This window comes from Crocodylus siamensis, chromosome 4 (assembly GCF_052110815.1).
Source record: "Crocodylus siamensis isolate JL-2025a chromosome 4, ASM5211081v1, whole genome shotgun sequence".
In the NCBI taxonomy this organism is placed as follows: domain Eukaryota; kingdom Metazoa; phylum Chordata; order Crocodylia; family Crocodylidae; genus Crocodylus; species Crocodylus siamensis.
The window spans coordinates 42,366,245-42,384,865 of NC_143398.1; the positions used below are offsets into that span (position 1 = coordinate 42,366,245).

The 18,621-nt window shown below is 42.7% G+C and overlaps 1 protein-coding gene across 1 annotated transcript; it reads left to right on the forward strand.

The window, feature by feature from the left end:
* Positions 1-295: 295 nt before the first annotated feature.
* Positions 296-10,444, forward strand: NDUFA5 (NADH:ubiquinone oxidoreductase subunit A5). Its single transcript, XM_090042173.1, has 5 exons — positions 296-449; positions 702-746; positions 7,004-7,120; positions 7,887-7,952; positions 9,873-10,444. Exons 1-5 carry the CDS (start codon positions 429-431, stop codon positions 9,972-9,974), a joined length of 351 nt encoding a protein of 116 aa, XP_089898299.1. The 5' UTR covers positions 296-428; the 3' UTR covers positions 9,975-10,444.
* Positions 10,445-18,621: the final 8,177 nt, after the last annotated feature.

Sequence of the window (18,621 nt, forward strand, 5' to 3'; positions counted from 1 at the left end):
GAGCCTGGACGTAACCTTCAGCGGAGAGAAAATCTTTGTTTGACTTGGTGATTTGGGGACCAACCGCAAGATTTGAACCCGATCGCACTCCAAGGAGAACCCGAGGCCCAGCTGCAGCAAGAAAGACCAACAGGAATTGCACACCACCAAAATCCACTACTAACAGCTGCACACATTGCGGCGTGCGCTCCTCCCAGCTTTATGGCGCATGCGCCCCTCCAGGACCCTACGCCTGCGCATAGGGACAGCGACCGCCTTCTGGCCTAGTTCTAGGTCTAGGCCAGAGGCGCCGCGCGCGCAGGCGCACTCGGGTGTCCTCTGCTGTGCCCTCGTCGAAGCGTATCAGACAGGCGCGGCGCATGCGCGTTGCTTCTCTTCCAGCACTCCAGGAGTCGTTACCGTTGCCCAGGGAGTAGGGGGGCGCCGCCATGGCTGGGCTGCTGAAGAAGGTGAAAGCCTAGGGCGCTCCCCACACCCCACTCCCGTCTCACGGGGAGCCTGACGTTACTCCTTCCGTCCCGGCCCTCGCGTGTCCTTTGTGCCCCGCACCCCTCCCCCCCGCGCTGCGCCGCCTCTGGCCTCGCCCCCGGCTCCGGGCGCCGCTGACCCCCGGGCCCCAGCTCTGCGGAGCCCCCGGGTGAGTGGCGGGGCCGGGCCGGGGTGAGTGGCGGAGCGTGACCGTCTCTCTTTGATCCCTGCAGTCCACCGGGCTCGTCGGACTCGCCGTGGACAGCACCCCGCACGAGGTAGGGGCGGTCTGCGCGCAAATGAGCGGGCTGGGAGGGGTCGTGGCGCAGCCCCTCTGCCTCGTGGGGCGGCTGGGCTTCTAGTTTCAGAAAAGAGAATAGCTGAGGGGGAAAGAGGGTACACGATTGCAGGGGAAGCAATGACATCCTGCTCCTGCCACTGCCCTGTCCCTGCCCTTCACTCCCTACCCATAGTACTGCTCCCCTTCCCAGCCATGCTGCCCCTCACTCCCAGCATGTAGTGTCCCCCCTTGATACCCCTCACTCCTGACAAACAGCCCCCTGCCTCCCCCCCAGCCCTGCCACAACAGACTTACCAGCTGGAGGCAGCTGTGTCCAGTGTCATAAAGTTGAAACCCCATCAGAACCTCAAAACAGTGTTGTAATTTACAAAGGTCATAAGTGATGTTTGTCCTGACTCGAACAGTCATAAGTTGAGGACTGCTGATAGCGGTAAGATTTTTCTCCCTGCAGAGTCCTAAAATGAGTGAAAGAATGGAACATAACATAATATTTAGCTGTAGTCTCTTGTTACACATATTCTCCCAGCACTTTAATTTTCCAAGCTTAAACAATAAATATATAGTGGCATTTTAATACTAGTAAAGCTCTAATATTTGACATGACAGTGAGACTTCACATTCTCATTAATAAGTTATGGAAATACAGTTTAGATCAGAGCTGTCAAAGATGGGGTTTGTGGGCTAGGATCAAGCCCATGTGTCACTTGCAGCATGTGGTGACCATGGCCTCACATGCTAAATCTGACATGCAGAGCTGGTTTGGCATGTACTGCATGCAGGCAGACCTGGGGAAGGATGGGAGCACAGGGGTAAGTGGTGTGGGGGAGAGGCAGTAGGGGGCAGGCATTAGAACAGGGGCAGGCAGTGGCTGGGTGATGGCTGGGGGGCAGGCCTCCACCACCTCTGCTGCTGTTTTCCCTGCTACAAAGGTAAAGAGGGATGAATTTAAATCTAATTATCCGGGGTTTGTCTTACATTGAAGTAATCTTGAATTTGGAAAAATGTAGTATTTATTGGTTGGGGAGAGTTCTGGTCATTATAACACTAATTTGGTTATAGATTAAAGGTTGTAGTCTACAGGGCTGTCACAATACCTGTAAGTTTTCAACAGTTTGAGGCTCTTCCATAAACTAATTAGCACTGCAGCTAAGTGCTTGGCCATACCCCACCTGGATGCCATTACTGCTTGCTACATCCTTCATTTTCTCAGACTGCATTATTTTGCTTCTACCTCTGGTTGTTCTCTTCAGTTGCCCACTTAAGATTTTCATTTAAAAATAACTGTTTTCTTCCAGTACTCAATTAAACTTCACTTGTTTCTGTACATTTTCCTTAAACCTAATTTTAAAAAAGTCAGCAATAAAGGTATTAGTCAAAATCTACAACCTTTTATGTTAGTGAATTTCAATATAGTTATGCTTAAGTCTGCCTCTAATAATGAGAATCTTTTCTAATGAGGAGAGCAGAACTACAGCCAGACACTTGGTTCCTTGACTTTTGAAGTTTGTGCCAGTTAGTCTCTGAGGTTATATTTACATTATATGTGAGAAAAGTAATTAAGAATATGAACAAGAGATTTACCAAGAGAAGGAGTGGATAGCTTGATGCTTTCAAAACAAGACTGGATATCTTTCTGAGAAACTTTTAGCCAAATAAAACAAGTTAGTGGACTTAACACAGGGACAAGTAGGTGAAATCTTAATCCTCTGATATATAGGAGGTTAAATGAGAAGATCTAATGGTCCCATCCACCCTTAAAGAACACATGACAGTCTGTTCCTGATATTAAATACCAGATAACATCAAGTAGTCATTGAATTATGGAAAAATGGGGCTGGAGAAGGGAACAAAGGAGGTCATTTTGTCCAGTCCACTGCTAAAGGCAGGATCATCACTATCTAAACCAGGGGTCAGCAACGTTTTTGGCTGGAGTGCCTAAAACACCCCAACCTCAGCCCATGCCTTTGAGTGCCAGGGCTGGGAGTGGGGGAGAAGCTGTGTGGGGTCTGATCCTAGTTACTGGTGGTGGGTGAATGGATACCTCCAGGTGGATGGTGGGGTAGGGGCTGGGGTTGCGCTGCCCAGGACTGTGTGGGCAGGAAGACAGGTGGCCAGGGGGGGAATCTAGCCGGGAGGAACTAGCGGGGGCCTTTCCCCAAAGCTGGGGGGCAGTCCCGGATAGTCCCTTGGCCTCCACCCTGGGAGCCTAGCTGGGGGGTTGGTAGAGCCGCTTGCACGCGCTTCTGGGCTAGCCGGAAGGCATGATTGGCTGAAGGAAAATCGCGGGAATTTCAAACCGCGGGCTTTAAAAGTTTTAAAATTCCACCGGCAGTTGGGGAGCAGGAGCGGAGGGAGCAGGGTGCACGTGACCAATCCAGTTTGGCTGAGTGCTCCACCCAGGAGATGTCTGGATAATTAAAATAGTCCAAGATGACCATGTCACGTGCATGTGCAGCCTCAGTCAGTTCTTGGGTGAACTCCAGATTGAGTTCCACCCTCTGGTTTGGTGGTCTGTAGTATATACCTACAGTTAGGACTCCCTTGCCATGTGTCATCTCCCCCAAGCACCTTGACCCAGAGGGTTTCAAGCTGTCAATTTTTGGAGCTGATAGCCTCCAAGGAAATATACTGCTCTTTGACATAGAGAGCAACACCTCCACCTTTCTTCCCCACCTGGTCCCTTCTATGCCAGGTGTAGTAGCCCTCTATAGCTACACTCCAATCATGAGGAGTCCCACCAAGTCTCCATTATCCCTGCTAGATCATAATGCACACTGGAGAATAGGAGGGCTAGCTCCTCCTGCTTGTTCCCTGTGTTTCTGGTGTTAGTATATAGGCATCTGAGTCCTCCTGCTGAGGCCCTCATTTTCCTGTTCTGCTGATAGAGAACTATTCCCTCATCTCCCGCAAAAGTGGCTCTCCCACTGTCCCTATCTACAGGACTTACTTGTATGTTGGTCTGTAGACATGTTTGAATTTGTGTATCCGTGTTCCCCAGCAATCTTAGTTTAAAACTCTGTCCAGAAGATTGGCCATCCTGGCTGCAAACAGGGAAGTGCTTGCCGTGGTCAAGGAATCCAAAGCCTTCTCGGTGGCACCAGTGTTAGAGTTGCCGGTTCACTTCCTTGATGCATCCTTCCCTTCTGGGACCGTGGCCTGAAACAGGGAGTACAGAAAAAAAGACTACCTGGGCCCCCAACTCCTTGAGCGCAGACCCCAGAGCCCTGTAGTTGCTCATGACCTGCTTATGAGAAGCAGCAGCAGTAGAAGGACTTCTGGATTGAGAATGTTGGAAAGAGCTACTTGCACTTTCATCGTCATAATCTACCTCCTCCTTACTTGCGTCTATGAAGAATTTTTTAATGTCTGCAGGACACTTCTTAAATATACAGATGTGTTTGGTCATCCTAGTGGCATTTGGAAATGCATATTTCATTTGACAGTATTTGCAAATCACATCCTTGTATTTAAGAAGCGTCCTGCAGACATTAAAAAATCCTTCATAGATGTAAGTAGCTCTTTCTTGCTTCTCCCTGAAGTGCATGCCTTGGTCAAGGAATGCTTCCATATGTTAGAAGTTGGCTGCACCATTTTGCTGAGGGAGAAAAAAGAAAAATGTAATTTAGTAGCTAGCTACAGTATGGACAAATTTAGTAATGGATGGAGCAGAGGCCTCCTTAGCATTAACTGTGAAAAAGTTCCCTGCCTTGCAGGCCTCACCTCACTACTAAGGTTGGGTGGTTTGTCACAAAATATCAAATTAATAGGAATTCAACTGAATTACATAGGTTATGAAAATATATGAATGCAGCTAAAATATAGTTGAATATATTGAGTTCAGAGAAATTTAAACTCTTACCTTTCAATAAAGAAGTATAACTTACTTTCAGCTTCTTTGTGCTGATTCTGTACTTTTGTGGATCTCAAGGTCACAGGGCCAGGAGGAAGCAGGTTCCTTCTGACTCCAAAACCTTTAGACTTGCTCTGTCTCCTCTCCTGAGGCTTTTGAGCAAGCAGGGCAATAAGCTCCTTGTTTCTAATTTAAAGGAATGAATGGATGCTGCTGCCAGTATCTACTCTTAGTCCTTTGAGGCCTAGTCAGGAGGACAGGAGCAGATCTACCAATCTCTAGATCAAAAGTCAACAAAAGAGTAAGTCCACAAGCAAAGAAGGCACTGAATCCTTCTTCCTTCTCTTGTGAAAATGCCAATGCCCCTTGGGGACAGAAATGCATCCTGCTCTTGCATTTGAGTTGTACTGTACTGCTTGTCCTCAGTGTACAGGAATTGTAATGATCTTATGCTGTAGATAGTCTTATGTAAGTCTTCCTTTTACATAGCTATTAGAAAACATTTTGGGGGGGTAAAGGATACAAATGTAACCTTGTCTTAAACATTTTATTAATCATTCTAAAAGAAAATTTCATAAGAGGGTTTTTATTATTTTTCCAAAAATATTAATTTTTTTCACTTTTTTGAAAAAATCCCCAAAAAAGTCAAGGGAGGAGGGGAGCAGGGGGAAAAATCATTTTTTTCTTGAATTTTTTTTTTCTGTTTTTTTTCCCAGGCCTTCACATCTCTAGCCGAGCAAAATGGTTTTGTGTGCCAGTGTCTGGCACGTGTGCTAGCGGTTGCCAATCCCTGATTTAAGCCATCCTAAACAAGTAATAAGCTAACTTGGTCTTAAAAAATTTGGGAATATTTTTCACACACAACCGCCAGGCATAATGTCCAAAACATCAAGGGTACCCTTTAACCTGCCAAAAGTAAAGTAGGACATTGTCAATGTCCTGCCGCGTTAATAACTTACTATTTATAGTGTTATTTGACAGATTATTCCACATTGTGGTTCTTCAGATATTTCCTTTTTTTTTTTTAAGCAAGTCGTAGATGGACTGAGGTTCAGAGCCCTTACTTACATTATTGGTGTAAGCACTATAAATTTGAATTAGGAACTTTTATGCTGCATATTTTACTTTGGACTAATAGACTAGGATTTTGCAAACACCTTATGTGTTTAAATGTAAGACCAGGGATTTTTTCACTAACACATGGTTAGTGTTGTCCTGGCCTCCATGAGGTAGAGCCAGACCATGTTGCTGTGTGTTTCATCTGCACATACATTTTTGGAGGATCCCAGAAGTTGTGACAAGAACACCTTGTCCAAGTCATGTGTGGAGGGCTAATTAGCACGTGGATCCTTTTTTTTCGGTGCGGGGGAATGGCGGGGTGTATCTACAGTGCACACACATGCTAAGCCAGGGGTTGTCAACCAGAGGTATGTGTACCCCTATGGGTACTTGAGAAGGCTCTAGGGGGTACGTGCAGGCAGCTGGGGACAGAGTACTGCCATGCACCATCCTGTGTTGCTGCACAGGTGCTGCTGTGTAGGTGCTGGCTGCCTGGCCGAATGCTGGGGGCAGGGAAAACTTGCACGGGGTGGCTGTTGCCACTTTGTGTTCTTCCCCCCCGCCAGGGTACACTGATCCCAAAAGGCTGAAAGCCCCTGTGCTAAGATATAGGGTTACCATGGCTTGAAATGCTGTTGACTCTGCTGGGGTCCGGCCAAGTGAACTAAATGTTAATCATGAGCCTTTTGGCTTTGGATCACTATCGTGCATAGTTTGTACTATATGTAAGTGAATATAAACATGCTTTTTAACAGCATTTTTGTAGCTTACCTGTGCTAAAACTTACAGCCGTTTCAAAAAAGGTAAAATGTATGAATTCCGGATGATCTAAATCTATGGCTACCCATGCTCATTTTCGCATATACAAATTACTATAGGCACGTTTATTTCCAAGCCAGTGTTTTCAAATTTGCGTCTTCTGTGTGCTCAAGGAGAGCAGGGACTGCAGTAAGGAAGGAGGGGCTACAGGGAAGGATGTTGGAGGAGGCAAAGGGAAAGGGGCCACCTGACCTCCCCAGATTTATTTTCCTTATTGTAGCTGTAGGAGGGGACAAATTCAAAGAAGATGTCCAAAAATTAGATTCTATACCTAGAAAATCATAACAATTGTATACATTGTCCATGTATAGAATCTAATTATTGGGAGTCTTGTTATATTCAGGGTCATTGTATATTCATGTAAATATGGTAGTATTTCTGTTTGGTTCTTCTGTTCACTTGTTTTATAAGTTATTTTGTTCTCTTTTGTAAGTTGCCCTAAACCTTTGCTGGGAAGGGCAGATTTACTAAATGTACATTTTAATCATGCCTTGGTATCATTTCAGCATCTGAGGATACTCTATACAAAAATTATTGCTGTTCTGCAGAATTTCCCCAAAGATGCAGCATATCGAAAATACACAGAAGCAATTATAAATGAACGATTTAATATGGTAAAAGCAGTAAGTACAGAACTGCTCATAACTTTTTTATAGACAAAAACGTTGCAGTGAAATTGACAATTTTAAAAATCTCAGATTATCTTCATGCAACATAGACAGTTATATCATGTCTTTTAGATATTTAGATAGAAAATCAGTGTCTCATGTCTTTTTTGATTATGTTATTAACTCTTCATATGTTTTGTGGCATGTTTAAAGGAAAAATTGTCTCTACTTTTAGCAAATCAGTAGTTTTAAAGAAACTTGAAATGGTGCTTTTTTCAAGATTTACAGGAAGCCAATAGATTTCCAATATATTTTTACCAAATGTGAATATACCCTTACTGTTGTTTTATGCCTTACTATAATGCATAATTTTAGCCTAATTTTGCCACTCAGCAGTTCTTGAAACAATCATTTCTTTTTCCACTGATTTTTGTATCATTGTACTTCTGTTTTAAAGTAATTGTTGGAAGAATGCCTTATCTTATTTCTGCAGAAAGCATTGACTGCTTTTGTGTGATACAGGAGTATGATATTAGCTTTGTGTAGAACAACATTTGGAGGACAGTAGTGTATTTTTCTTAATATATTAATTGAGGCCACAAGACATTCTTATGAAAGAAAAGAATAGTACAGCAGTTGAGTTCCCATGCAGTGTAGTTGTGTGGTTACATTTAGAAAAGAATTAAGTAGTGTTTAATCTTCTATTTAAAATCCTTTCTTTTGAGGTAAGATCTATTTTTCATATTTTAAAGTGACACTGAGCATTTATTTAACTTCACAGGAACCTGATGTAGAAAAACTGGAAAACAAAATAAACAGTGGGCAGATAGAAGAAGTCATTTTGCAGGTAAAATAGCACACATTTTAAAGGCAACATGCAAATTGTATCTTTGCTCTTAACTGGAAGAGTAAATTCTCACAGGCATTAAAGGGCCATAATGTGTAGCAGTAACATGTCAATGTGGGGGAGGCAGACAAAATACTGATTTAATTATTGGAAAAATGCCATGCATACACAGATATACCTTAAATCATAAATATTTCTATATGTATAACATGAGTACATATAATTACTGCTTACTGCAAAGGTGGTCTTAAGAAGCTGGTTATGTGTTTTGAACCACTGGAAAAACATATCAAGAGAAATGGTGGATCTCTTTCAAGAGCAAGCAGTAGTTACTATTTGCTGTTCGTACAGAATAAATGAGCTAATTAAAGGAAAAACACAAAAAAAATCCAAGATTGCAACTTGATATATCATCTTAAAAGTTAATTGGTTGTAAGTTTAGCAACAAAATATTACAGAACTCCCCTTTTGTCTTCTGAAGTTGAAGTTAGCCAGTTAGGGTTTAGTGACATTATGGCATGTATTTGGGAAAGTTCAAGTCAAAGGAAAATGTGACATTCTTTAATGGGGTGTAGTTGTAGCCGTGTTGGTCTAAGGACATAGGCAGACAAGGGTCTTTGTGTGAATCTGATATCTTTTATTAGGCAATAGGAGACCTGGTTCATGTTGTTTGGCATGTGTAGTGTAACTGAAGTGTACCACATTTACTTGCCTATACCACGTACAGTTTCCTGAAAACTGGAATTGAGGTTTTAAATGAGGAAGCTGATTTCCATGTTGGAATAGCTGCTCAGGGCTGGTGCTCTCCCAGCTGCATGTAGGAGAGGCAGAGTTCACTGCTCAGCCAAAAGCTGGAGGTATAACCCTCTAGCCTGGGGTGGGCAAAATGCAGCCCGCGGGCCAGATGCGGCCCACCAGTCCATTCTATGCGGCCCACGTGGCCCATAACAAATTTAGAAAAATAATATTTATCTGCCCCTGGCTGCCTGTCATGCATGCAGTCCTCAATGGCTTGCCAAAACTTAGTAAGCGGCCCTCCACCTGAAATAACTGCCCGCCCCTGCTCTACCTGCTGTTGAATTAGCTGCTTAGCAAAAAGCTGCTGCCAGTTTGGCAGTGGCCGTGGCAAGGTTAAACCTCTAGTTTTTGGCTGAGCAGGAAAGGGAAAGTAAGTGACAGGGATGAGTAGCTCCTTCCCTGCTCCATGTGGCCAGAATTCAGCCATGACTAGAACATTTTCTTCATTCTGCCTTCTCGAAACAAGATGCATGTCTTATTTGGGGGGCGAGAATGCAAGAAAATCTTTTATTTTCTTTTTAGATTTGTCTTCAATTCTTGGTGACTTTCTGTAGAACAGAAATAGTCTTTATATGTGTACTCCCTTGTACAGCAAGATCCCTAAGTACTACCTCAGTTCAAAGAATGGAATAATGTACTTGTGGTTATCTATCAAGGCAGTTCTATGTCTTATTTACAGAAGTGTTTTCTCACTCATGCTCAGCTAACCAAGTTGTTAAGTTTTACTTTTGGAGGACTAATAGTACCCAGTTGTGTTGCCAACAGAAAACTCTTTTAAAAAGATGGGCTGCTTAAAGAATAGCTATGATTTAGAGCTGGTAAAAGTGCAGTTTTCTAAAAATGCTTTGTAACTATAGCTAAGTCAAGAACTCTAATTCTCTAAATTTAAGCTTTTCTGGAAACATATGAAGGAGTGTTCAGATGTGAGAATAGAGCCATTTGTCTTTTGCTTTGTGGCTCTTTGGTTAACTACTGAACTGCTTGTGAATAAGCGATAGAACTTGGCAATAAGTGGCCTGTAAATTCATACAATATTCTCCCGTTACAAGTGAAACATACCTGCATTAATAGCTCGGATGATATTTACAGTTTAAAAGACCTCTTGTATATCTTTATTAACAGGCTGAAAATGAACTTAATCTAGCAAGAAAGATGGCACAGTGGAAACCATGGGAGCCTTTAATTGAAGAACCTCCTTCTGACCAGTGGAAGTGGCCAGTATAAGAGTTAGCATTCTCTGTAAATTCTTGAGGATTGAAAAACATTTAATTAAACATTAGTCTGATATTACTGAAAATTGTTTGTTTGCCTTTAAATTAAAGGAATTACTGTTATGTAAGGTTTTGTTTTGCTTCTGTTTAAACTTAGTAGCACGAAGATATGTTTCAGCTTTGGCAGAGATGTTTCCCCTAAATACTATTTAGTTTTTCTAATTTGGTGATTAACAAGCCATTTATTTAAAGGAGAAGGTTTCTATTTTTAACTGGCCCTCATCTGATTCGCATAGTAATTTTCAGAAACAGCGCTTTGACGTCTATTTATCTCTGTGGAGGTAGTTATCAGTTGTGTGCTCTGGATTGTGATACTAAATTGATAAAGGCAAGAAGAATGAGGCAAAAGCTGTAACTCACATAAACATAGTGAGTGGTTGTGGTAGGATAAGAAATAAAGATAAAAGATGGTGAAATACACAACTTCGGGTAACTAGATTATTTTGTGTTAAATATATAAAAACCTGACTGTTCTGGGTATTGTGAAGCAACCTTAAAGACATTTGATTCTAATATTTCAGTCTTAAAATCTTAGAGATCACTGGAAAAAACAAACTAAAAATGAAGTCTGTTATCAAATATAACAAAAAAAGCAAATGATACTAAGTAACTTATTTGTGCTATCATTGTATAGTTCTAGAATCTGGCTTGATAGTCTTTTTTTGATATTATATTTTATAGGCTTCATGAATTACTGAAGATAAGCATTGTGTGAATATAAATGTATAACTTGGCAAATACCATTGATTGTGAAATGATATTGCCTTCTAATTGGAGAGAACTTAGTCTGCTTAGTTGATGATTCAGGTGTGATTTATTCTCTTGATTATTCTCTTTTAATTATTTAAATAGGAGTTGGATAAAGCTATTTGTGAGAAGAGATTTCAGTGTCCTTAAACCTGAGTTCAACACTAAAAAAGTCCAGCTTAGAAATCAGGAATTATAATAGTTCCTGCTCTTATCCTCTCCGTACTATTCAAGTAATCATGTTTAAAAATAAATGGCTTTCTAAGGACAGTGTACTGATTTACATTTTTAGTTTAGTTTAAAAAAAAAAAAGTGTTTCTGTATGTGTGTGTGTGTGTGTGTGTGTGTGTGTATGTGTGTATATATATATATATATATACACACACACACACACACACACACACACTTAAATCTCTGAATTTCACGATAGATTCCTACCCATGAGTAGGAATCTATTTTGAAATTCAGAGATTTAAATTGGTAGACTGTCAGGGTAGTAATATAGAAAGTAACTGTTGAAGGAATATTTAATTTCCTAGAAGTTGTTGCAGTTAGGTACTTACTAATATTGCAGCTATACTTCAGCCCAGGGGTGGGCAAAATGCAGCCCGTGGGCCAGATGCGGCCCACCAAGTCATTCTATGTGCGGCCCCTAAAAAATTTAGAAAATTAATATTTATCTGCCCCTGGCTGCCTGTCATGCAGCCCTCAGTGGCTTGCCAAGACTCAGTAAGCGGCTCTCCACCTGAAATAACTGCCTGCCCCTGCTTCAGTCTGAAGTCTGTCATTCAGGTGCCATGAAGCTAGCTAACTGGAAGTACTGTGAAATGAAGTACATCAGAAACCTTCTTAGTTTTGCATTAAGATCATTAGTAATTTCTAACCCTCACCCTTCCCCCTCCAGTTCTGATATATGCATACTTTCGAAAATGTGAATGTTGAGAAGATAGGATTATTTAAGAATATCATGGGACCAACCAAAATTGTGTAACATAACTTCATTTAAGCAAAAGTCAAAACTAAAAAGACCCTGAAATACACAATTTCAGGTAACTGTAGATATTTTTTATGTTAAATGTATAAAAAGCTGACTGCTCTGGGTATTGTGAAGCAACCTTAAACTTAAAGAGAACATGTGGTAATGGAGAGAAATTACAGTGTCTTGACACTTGTCAAATATAGAGCCTGTGTTGCCAAGATCTCTTGATTAAAATGTTCATCCCAAATGCACCAGTTTCCCTATATTTTGTGAAGTTTGTTTTAAGCATTTTTTTAAATAGTAAATTGAATAAAACGTTCAATTCACTCTTTTAAAAATAATATATTCAGAGGAGAAATACCTTGGCTAAGGTTGGGATTTTCGATTATAAAAAAAATGTTTAAAACAGTAGAGAAGAAGGAAAATTAAAACAGAAGAGATAAAACAAGCATCTATAACGCGCAGAAGAGTCTTTTCCCCATCTCAGATCTAATCACTCAGTGAGAATGTGTTTAAAAACCATTACCACTGACAGCTGGAATAGTAAGTCTTACTGATGCGTTTACCTGTAATAAGTGATTGGTAACTGTTTTCCATGTTCCATGACACTCAAACCTTTGAAATCTAATATTCATTACAGGTCAGTGAAACAGCCTTTTCTGGAGAATCTGCCTTTTTAGGGGGTTGGAGGTGCAGGGCTTTTTTTGGGGGTGGGTGTTGCAGATATCTGCTCTTTCAATTCACTTTAATCCTGTTTATACCAGCTTACAAAAACACTAGCTATTTCTGTGAGGTGTTGTGTAGCCTGAGTGCAAGCTCTCTACTCTAGAAAAGGGAACATTATCGAAGATCACCAGCTTGCTGTAAACACTGGCTCTGTCCAGATTTGCGAAAGGTCAGATGTTTGACTAGTTCCTTAGTATTCTGTTCTGTATACATGTTGGGTTTTCATAACACAATTGTCTACATGAGTCCTTTCCAGGGGTTACGTAATGGAGCTAAAATGTAGCTAAAATCTGGCACACTTTGTACTGTATCCTCTCCTGAAGTGGAGAAATATGTGCAGTGAGGTATCATCATCTGATGGAGATTTTCTTTAATATGGTTTTGGGTTTTATGGGGTGTTGGTGTTTTGTAATATTCTCTGTTAGAGAAGCCAAGTTCAAAGGAAGCCAAGTTCAAAGGAATTTGCTTTTCACTTTGGAAGGAAGATGGGAGAGCTCATTCCAGTTTTGGACCATTCCCTGGGAAATTTCCCAGCTGCACAGAAAACTTCATGCTGCTTGTGTAGATTTCCATTTTTTCTGGAAGGAAGACATGTACAGTATTTTATGAACACTGTACATGTACAGTATTTTATGAACACTGTACATTATCGTGCATTTCATATGACTATAAACCATTTCAGATAACTAAATATTACATGTACTATTTAAGTGAATTGGTGATATATGTACGAATGTCTACAAAATCATGAAAGGTGTGAATAAAGTAAATAGGGAGCTGCTATTCATCAAGTCCCAGACTACAAAAACTGGGTGGGGACCCACTAGATGGACCATTGGTCTCATCTAGCATAGCACTTCTTTATATTCTTATACTTGCAAAAATTGTTCTAGAATATTGAGGATTCTAGGTTGTGGCTAATGATATCTTTTTAGATGTTTTCTAGTCTTTTATTTTCAAAGTGGGTACCTGAAGGTAAAATAGCACAAGTAGTATATGAGTAGTTGAATATGCTCTTCATAAGACATTTTTCTTTGTCTTATGACCAGGGATCTGAGTTTTCAGTTTCCTGCGGAAAAAACAAGGTTTCTCTCTTTTAAAGGGAAAAATCTGTGATTTTCTTTAAAGGAGGAAAACCTGGGATACTGTCAATTTTCCCTTGCAAGCTTAAAGAGTTCCAGCTTGCAAGAGACTGCTTGGGGCTTGGGGAAGCAGGAGGAGGGCGATCAGAGGCAGAGGACACCACATGCATGTGCGCACGCACGTATACATGTGGTCAGCAATGCAGCCAGGCAGCATGGTGGAAAGCAGCTCCTGAAGCTTCCTGCAGGTGAGTCTAGGGGGTGCATATGCAACATGTTGAGGGAGCGTGGGGAGCACATGCCCCCACAGATTTCTGCACCCACATTAGTGCATGGGGCTGTAGCCTGGCTAGACCAGCACTGAGCAGGGGCTGCCTCCACGGCCCAGCAGGCAGGACCCAACACAGGAGTAGGGAGGCTCAGTGCTGCTACTACCGGAAACACCACACCCCCATGACTATCAAGGTGAGGCATAACTTGCTTGCCTGGGAGCAGCCAGGGAGCACAGCCCCACACCACCACAGTGGCTCACCTTGGCAGCAGTGTCAGCACAGCTGGTGCAGGGCTTCTGACAGCATGGAGTTGTGTTCCCTCTGCTGCTGCCAGGCTGGTAGAGGCACCTCACCTCAGCAGTCATGGCAGTGCAGTACTCCCTTCTGTACTGGGTCCCGCCCACTGGGCCATGGAAGTGGCAGCTGCTAGGTGCTGGTCCAGCGAGGCGGCAGCTCCATGTCCTCCTGTGGGTGTAGGGATCTGGGAGGCACATGTACCCCTCCCCCCCCATGCATCGCCTATGGCATCGTTGATGTCCACACCCACAGCCTTCCCCACACTAAGGGGCTAGGGTCTGGAGGGGTGGGAAGGGGCGCCAGCAGGACTGGGGGGCACAGGGGAATGTGGGTTGGGAGTGACGGGGACTGACAGAGCTGGGGGTGGGGGGGGCTGTGGGTTGGGAGTAAGGGGCAATGGCAGGAGCAGGGCACTCGCATATCAAGGCAGCTTAACACCACAAAGCAGTAGGGACAGCTGGAACTCGACCTACATCCTGGTGAGTGAAGGGGATATGGGGAGTTCTGAGTTTTCCATGATAAAAAACCAAAATTAAATGCTAAAATATTTAAGTATTTAGAATGTATTGTATTATAACGATTGAAGCACTGGTAGGCTTCCAAATTGCTTTAAAATGGTAAATATATTCATAAAACAGTGTGTTCAACTGATACCTGTATACAGGCAACCCCTGCTTAACGCTGTTTTGCTATAACACTCATTTTAAATTGATACCTATATTTCACTTAGCACTCAGTGAGTTTGTTGTAACACTTACGGTCACCATCTTGGGTCATTAGAAATGATTGCAGTCGCCATCTTGGGTCATCAGATACTTTCGGTTTCGCTTAATGCTCATTTCACTTGGTTTTTCAGGAATCAATTAAGAATGCTAAGCAGGGGTTGCCTGAACATAAAATAGATATATATAGTGGTGTTTCATTTTAATCGCAGAAAAACTTGGATTTTGGGTGTTTTAATTGGAGAATTTTGGATTTTTTAACAGAGAAAACCAGGATCCCTGCCTATGACTTTGTTGTGCTGTATAACATCTTACATGTAACTAAGATCTCACTATTGTATTTATACATAATAATACTTCATATACATAATACTTCAAATTTTTAAGTTTTCTGTGCCCTGCTAAGCTGACAGGTTGCACCGCTGGCACTGCCTCCCCCCAGCAGCTCCCAAGTCCCTGCTTTTGCCTCCTTCTGCCTTGGGTGGACCCCTGTGCCCTCATGCCAAACAAAGCCCAGGGACTCCTATGCCATCACAAGCTGAGGGGCAAGTAAGCCTCCCTCTGGTGGCTGCCTGCAGCTGACACCTGCAGTGGGGGCAGGGAGGTAGTGTGCTCCTGGCAGGTTCTGCCACACTTCCTTGGTCAGTGCAGGCAGCCTTTGTGGCCCCTACCCTCCATGAAAGGGTGAACTTGCATTCTGTCTGGTTCTGAACTAATGTAGCCTGCTTAGAGAAACCTGCATAAGTTAGAATTCGCCTCAGGCTTTTTGAATGTCTGTACCTAGCCTCTGAATCAATTGGATAGACAACTGCACTGTAAAAGTTGACAAGTCAATGTTTTAAAAATAAAACTTAGTTATTTGACTGCTGGCTAGATTTTGGATAGTTGAGTTCTTTGATTATTTTTAAGTGAGGTAGGCTTGGTTGTCTCTTTGTCTTAGTAATGAGAGCACATCCAATTTTCAGTATGTTGTCTAGTTGGATTTATCTTCCTGCAATACTACTGCTGATCCACAATAAGAATGTTTTAAATAGTTCTTTAAGATTAGTAAGGTTGATTGTTTCCCAAGATAAAGCCACTAGATGGGATTTTACATGAGGACTACAGTTATATAAATGCAGTTGTGTCAGATGACAAATGCTAAGGTATTACAAGCTGAACACAGGTGAACAGGTGAAAGAATAGTTTTACATCAGGGATTCTCAGTGTGCAACAATGTGTTGTTCAATACCAGCACTATCAAGTGTGTGAGTATCTACATATGATTCACAAGATAAGCCCAGAGATTTTGAATAAGAATCCATAATGTCAAAATCAGTCTGTGACCTGTTGTGGTCTTTGAGTTCTTTACAATGGCAGTATTGCTGTATAATTTCTCCATAGGCAAGAATGACCAAAAACCAAGAGCTGGCATTTTTGGAGGGGTGTATCAAGTCTAACAAGGCTGAGAACTACTGTTGTAGAGAGCCAATAGTGAACTGATATGAGATGCAAACTATCATAATTGTTATATCAAGTGCAATAGCTCTTTTAAATTTGCCTTCAAGAGAACTTCGCTTTTATAATTCAGTTACAAAATCCTGTAGTAACTTCCAGTTCTTTCTAATCTCTAACCAAAACATAACTGTTACAGCAACAACATAAATATTTGGATAGTCTGGTCCTACCATATGCTGCTAAAGAAAATCAAGCAGTACTTGTAATATTCTACTGCCTATAACAGGAGTGGGCAATGATTTCAGCTGGAGGACTGCTTAATGACTTGTGAGCTGTCAAGGGCAGCATGGGTAGCCCTGCCCCCTGACAGCTGCCCCCCACCAACGTTTGTCATCTTGGGACCAGAAGTCCTATCCCTGCCATCCCTTGTCCTCTCCTACTCATCTCTCCCGCCAACCTTTGCCACTGGAAGTACTCGTTTTAGCGAGGGAAAGGGACCTGGCTCCATCACGCCAAGCTTCCCCTCTGGTGCATGAGTGCAAAGAGCTACACCTGAGTCGCATATATGACAATGAAGTGGTAAGAAAGAATAGATGAGTTTTGAGAAGCCTGATGTCTTAATGTGCCCTACTTAAAATATTGTCCATTTTTACCTAATGCTTTTTGCTGGTTAACAAAAACAGTCCTTCCAGAGAAAAGGCATTACTTTTACACACAAGCTCCCTACATATGTATGTAGAGCAAATCAATGAAGCAAAAAACAGCATACATATTCGTACAGATGAATTATTTATTGTTGAATTTGATTTATAAGTGATTCATTCCAAGGCAGATATTCTAGCAAGGCTTAGTTCAGTGAGATTGATTGGCGGAATAAATATGCTTGATTCCACCTCCCTCTCTGCCTTAACCATACTAGGAATGTGAGGAAAGAAAAAGAGATTTTGATTTCCTTCTGTAGTACTTCATGGTAAATCAGTGCAAATGCTGAAGTTAAGAAATCTTGCCTTTTTAAAGCACTTTGATATTCTCTAATGAAAGTCATTATGTAAGTGCAAAATAGTATGTGTAGGATGTAGCTTAATGGAAGCACTTAGAGCTTGTTAGAACCAACAACCTGCTGATTGCCATGTAACAGCAGTTAGGGAGGCAGTCATTGCTACCAGCATCCTACCCTACTTATCTGTTTAGCTGGCTATATTCTGAATATGACAGTTTCTCCTCCACAGCAGGAGATCTTAGGGGATGAGGGAGAAGAAGAAATTGGTGTAAGCCAAGAAGGGCTGTTTTTTATTTATATTCATATTATTTCACAGAGAATGTTTGGGGGAAAACCAAAAAAATATATAGAATCATAGAAGTGGTTGGAAGGGACCTCTGGAAGTCATCTGGTCCAACCCCCTGCTCAAAACAGGACCATCCCCAACTACATTATCCCAGCCAAAGCTTTGAAAGCCTCCACCTCTTTGTCCAAAGGAACTTGCAGCCATGAGATGCTTAAAACTCGACACTACAGAACTCATAGAGAAGTAGGGCTGGAAGGGGCCTCCAGAGATCTAGTCCAGGGGTGGGCAAAATATAGACCACAGGCCAGATTCAGCCTGCCAGGCCATTCTATCCAGCCCATGGGGCCCCTAAAAAATTTAGAAAATTAATATTCATCTGCCCCTGGCTGCCTGTCAAAGATGGCAGGAGCCAGCAGCAGTAGGACCCAGGGGAAGCCATGGCAGGACCCTGCAACAGTAAGGCCTGCTCCCCACAGTCGGAAGATTCTACCTAGCAGAGGCTTCTGGCCTGGGACCATGGGGCTGTTTATTCCCGCTGGAGCAGGAAATTCAGTAAGAAGGTGGGGGGGATGGGGAGGCAGGGAATGACCACTGGCAATTGCCCCAGTCAGGGATGATGTGTAGGGGGTGCACGTGCACCCCCTGAAACTGCTGGTGCACCCTGTCAAGCTGTGCTCCCTGTTCAGCTGGCAGGCAGGGGGGCCAGTGGGAGCACCAGTGCTCCCTCTGCAAGCGCTGGCTGGGGAGTGGGGCTGGCAGTACAAGTGGCCACGGGATTTCCAGAAACAGCACAGCTGCTTTTTGTTGAGTATGATCGGCCACCAGGGGACTCCCCCCAGTGGGATCAGCTGCTGGGGGACCTCCCTCTGATCACTGAGTCAAGGCACCAGTCAGCCATGTCCTCAGTCCTCAGGGCCGGGCTGGCTCCTGCTGAATCCTGCTGTTGTGACCATGCAGCTGGGAGCCACGTGGTTCAGGAGTGGCAGGCAGGGAAGTGGAAAAAGGAGGGGGGGAGTGGAAATGAGTGGGCATGCGGGAAAGTGGGGCCAGCG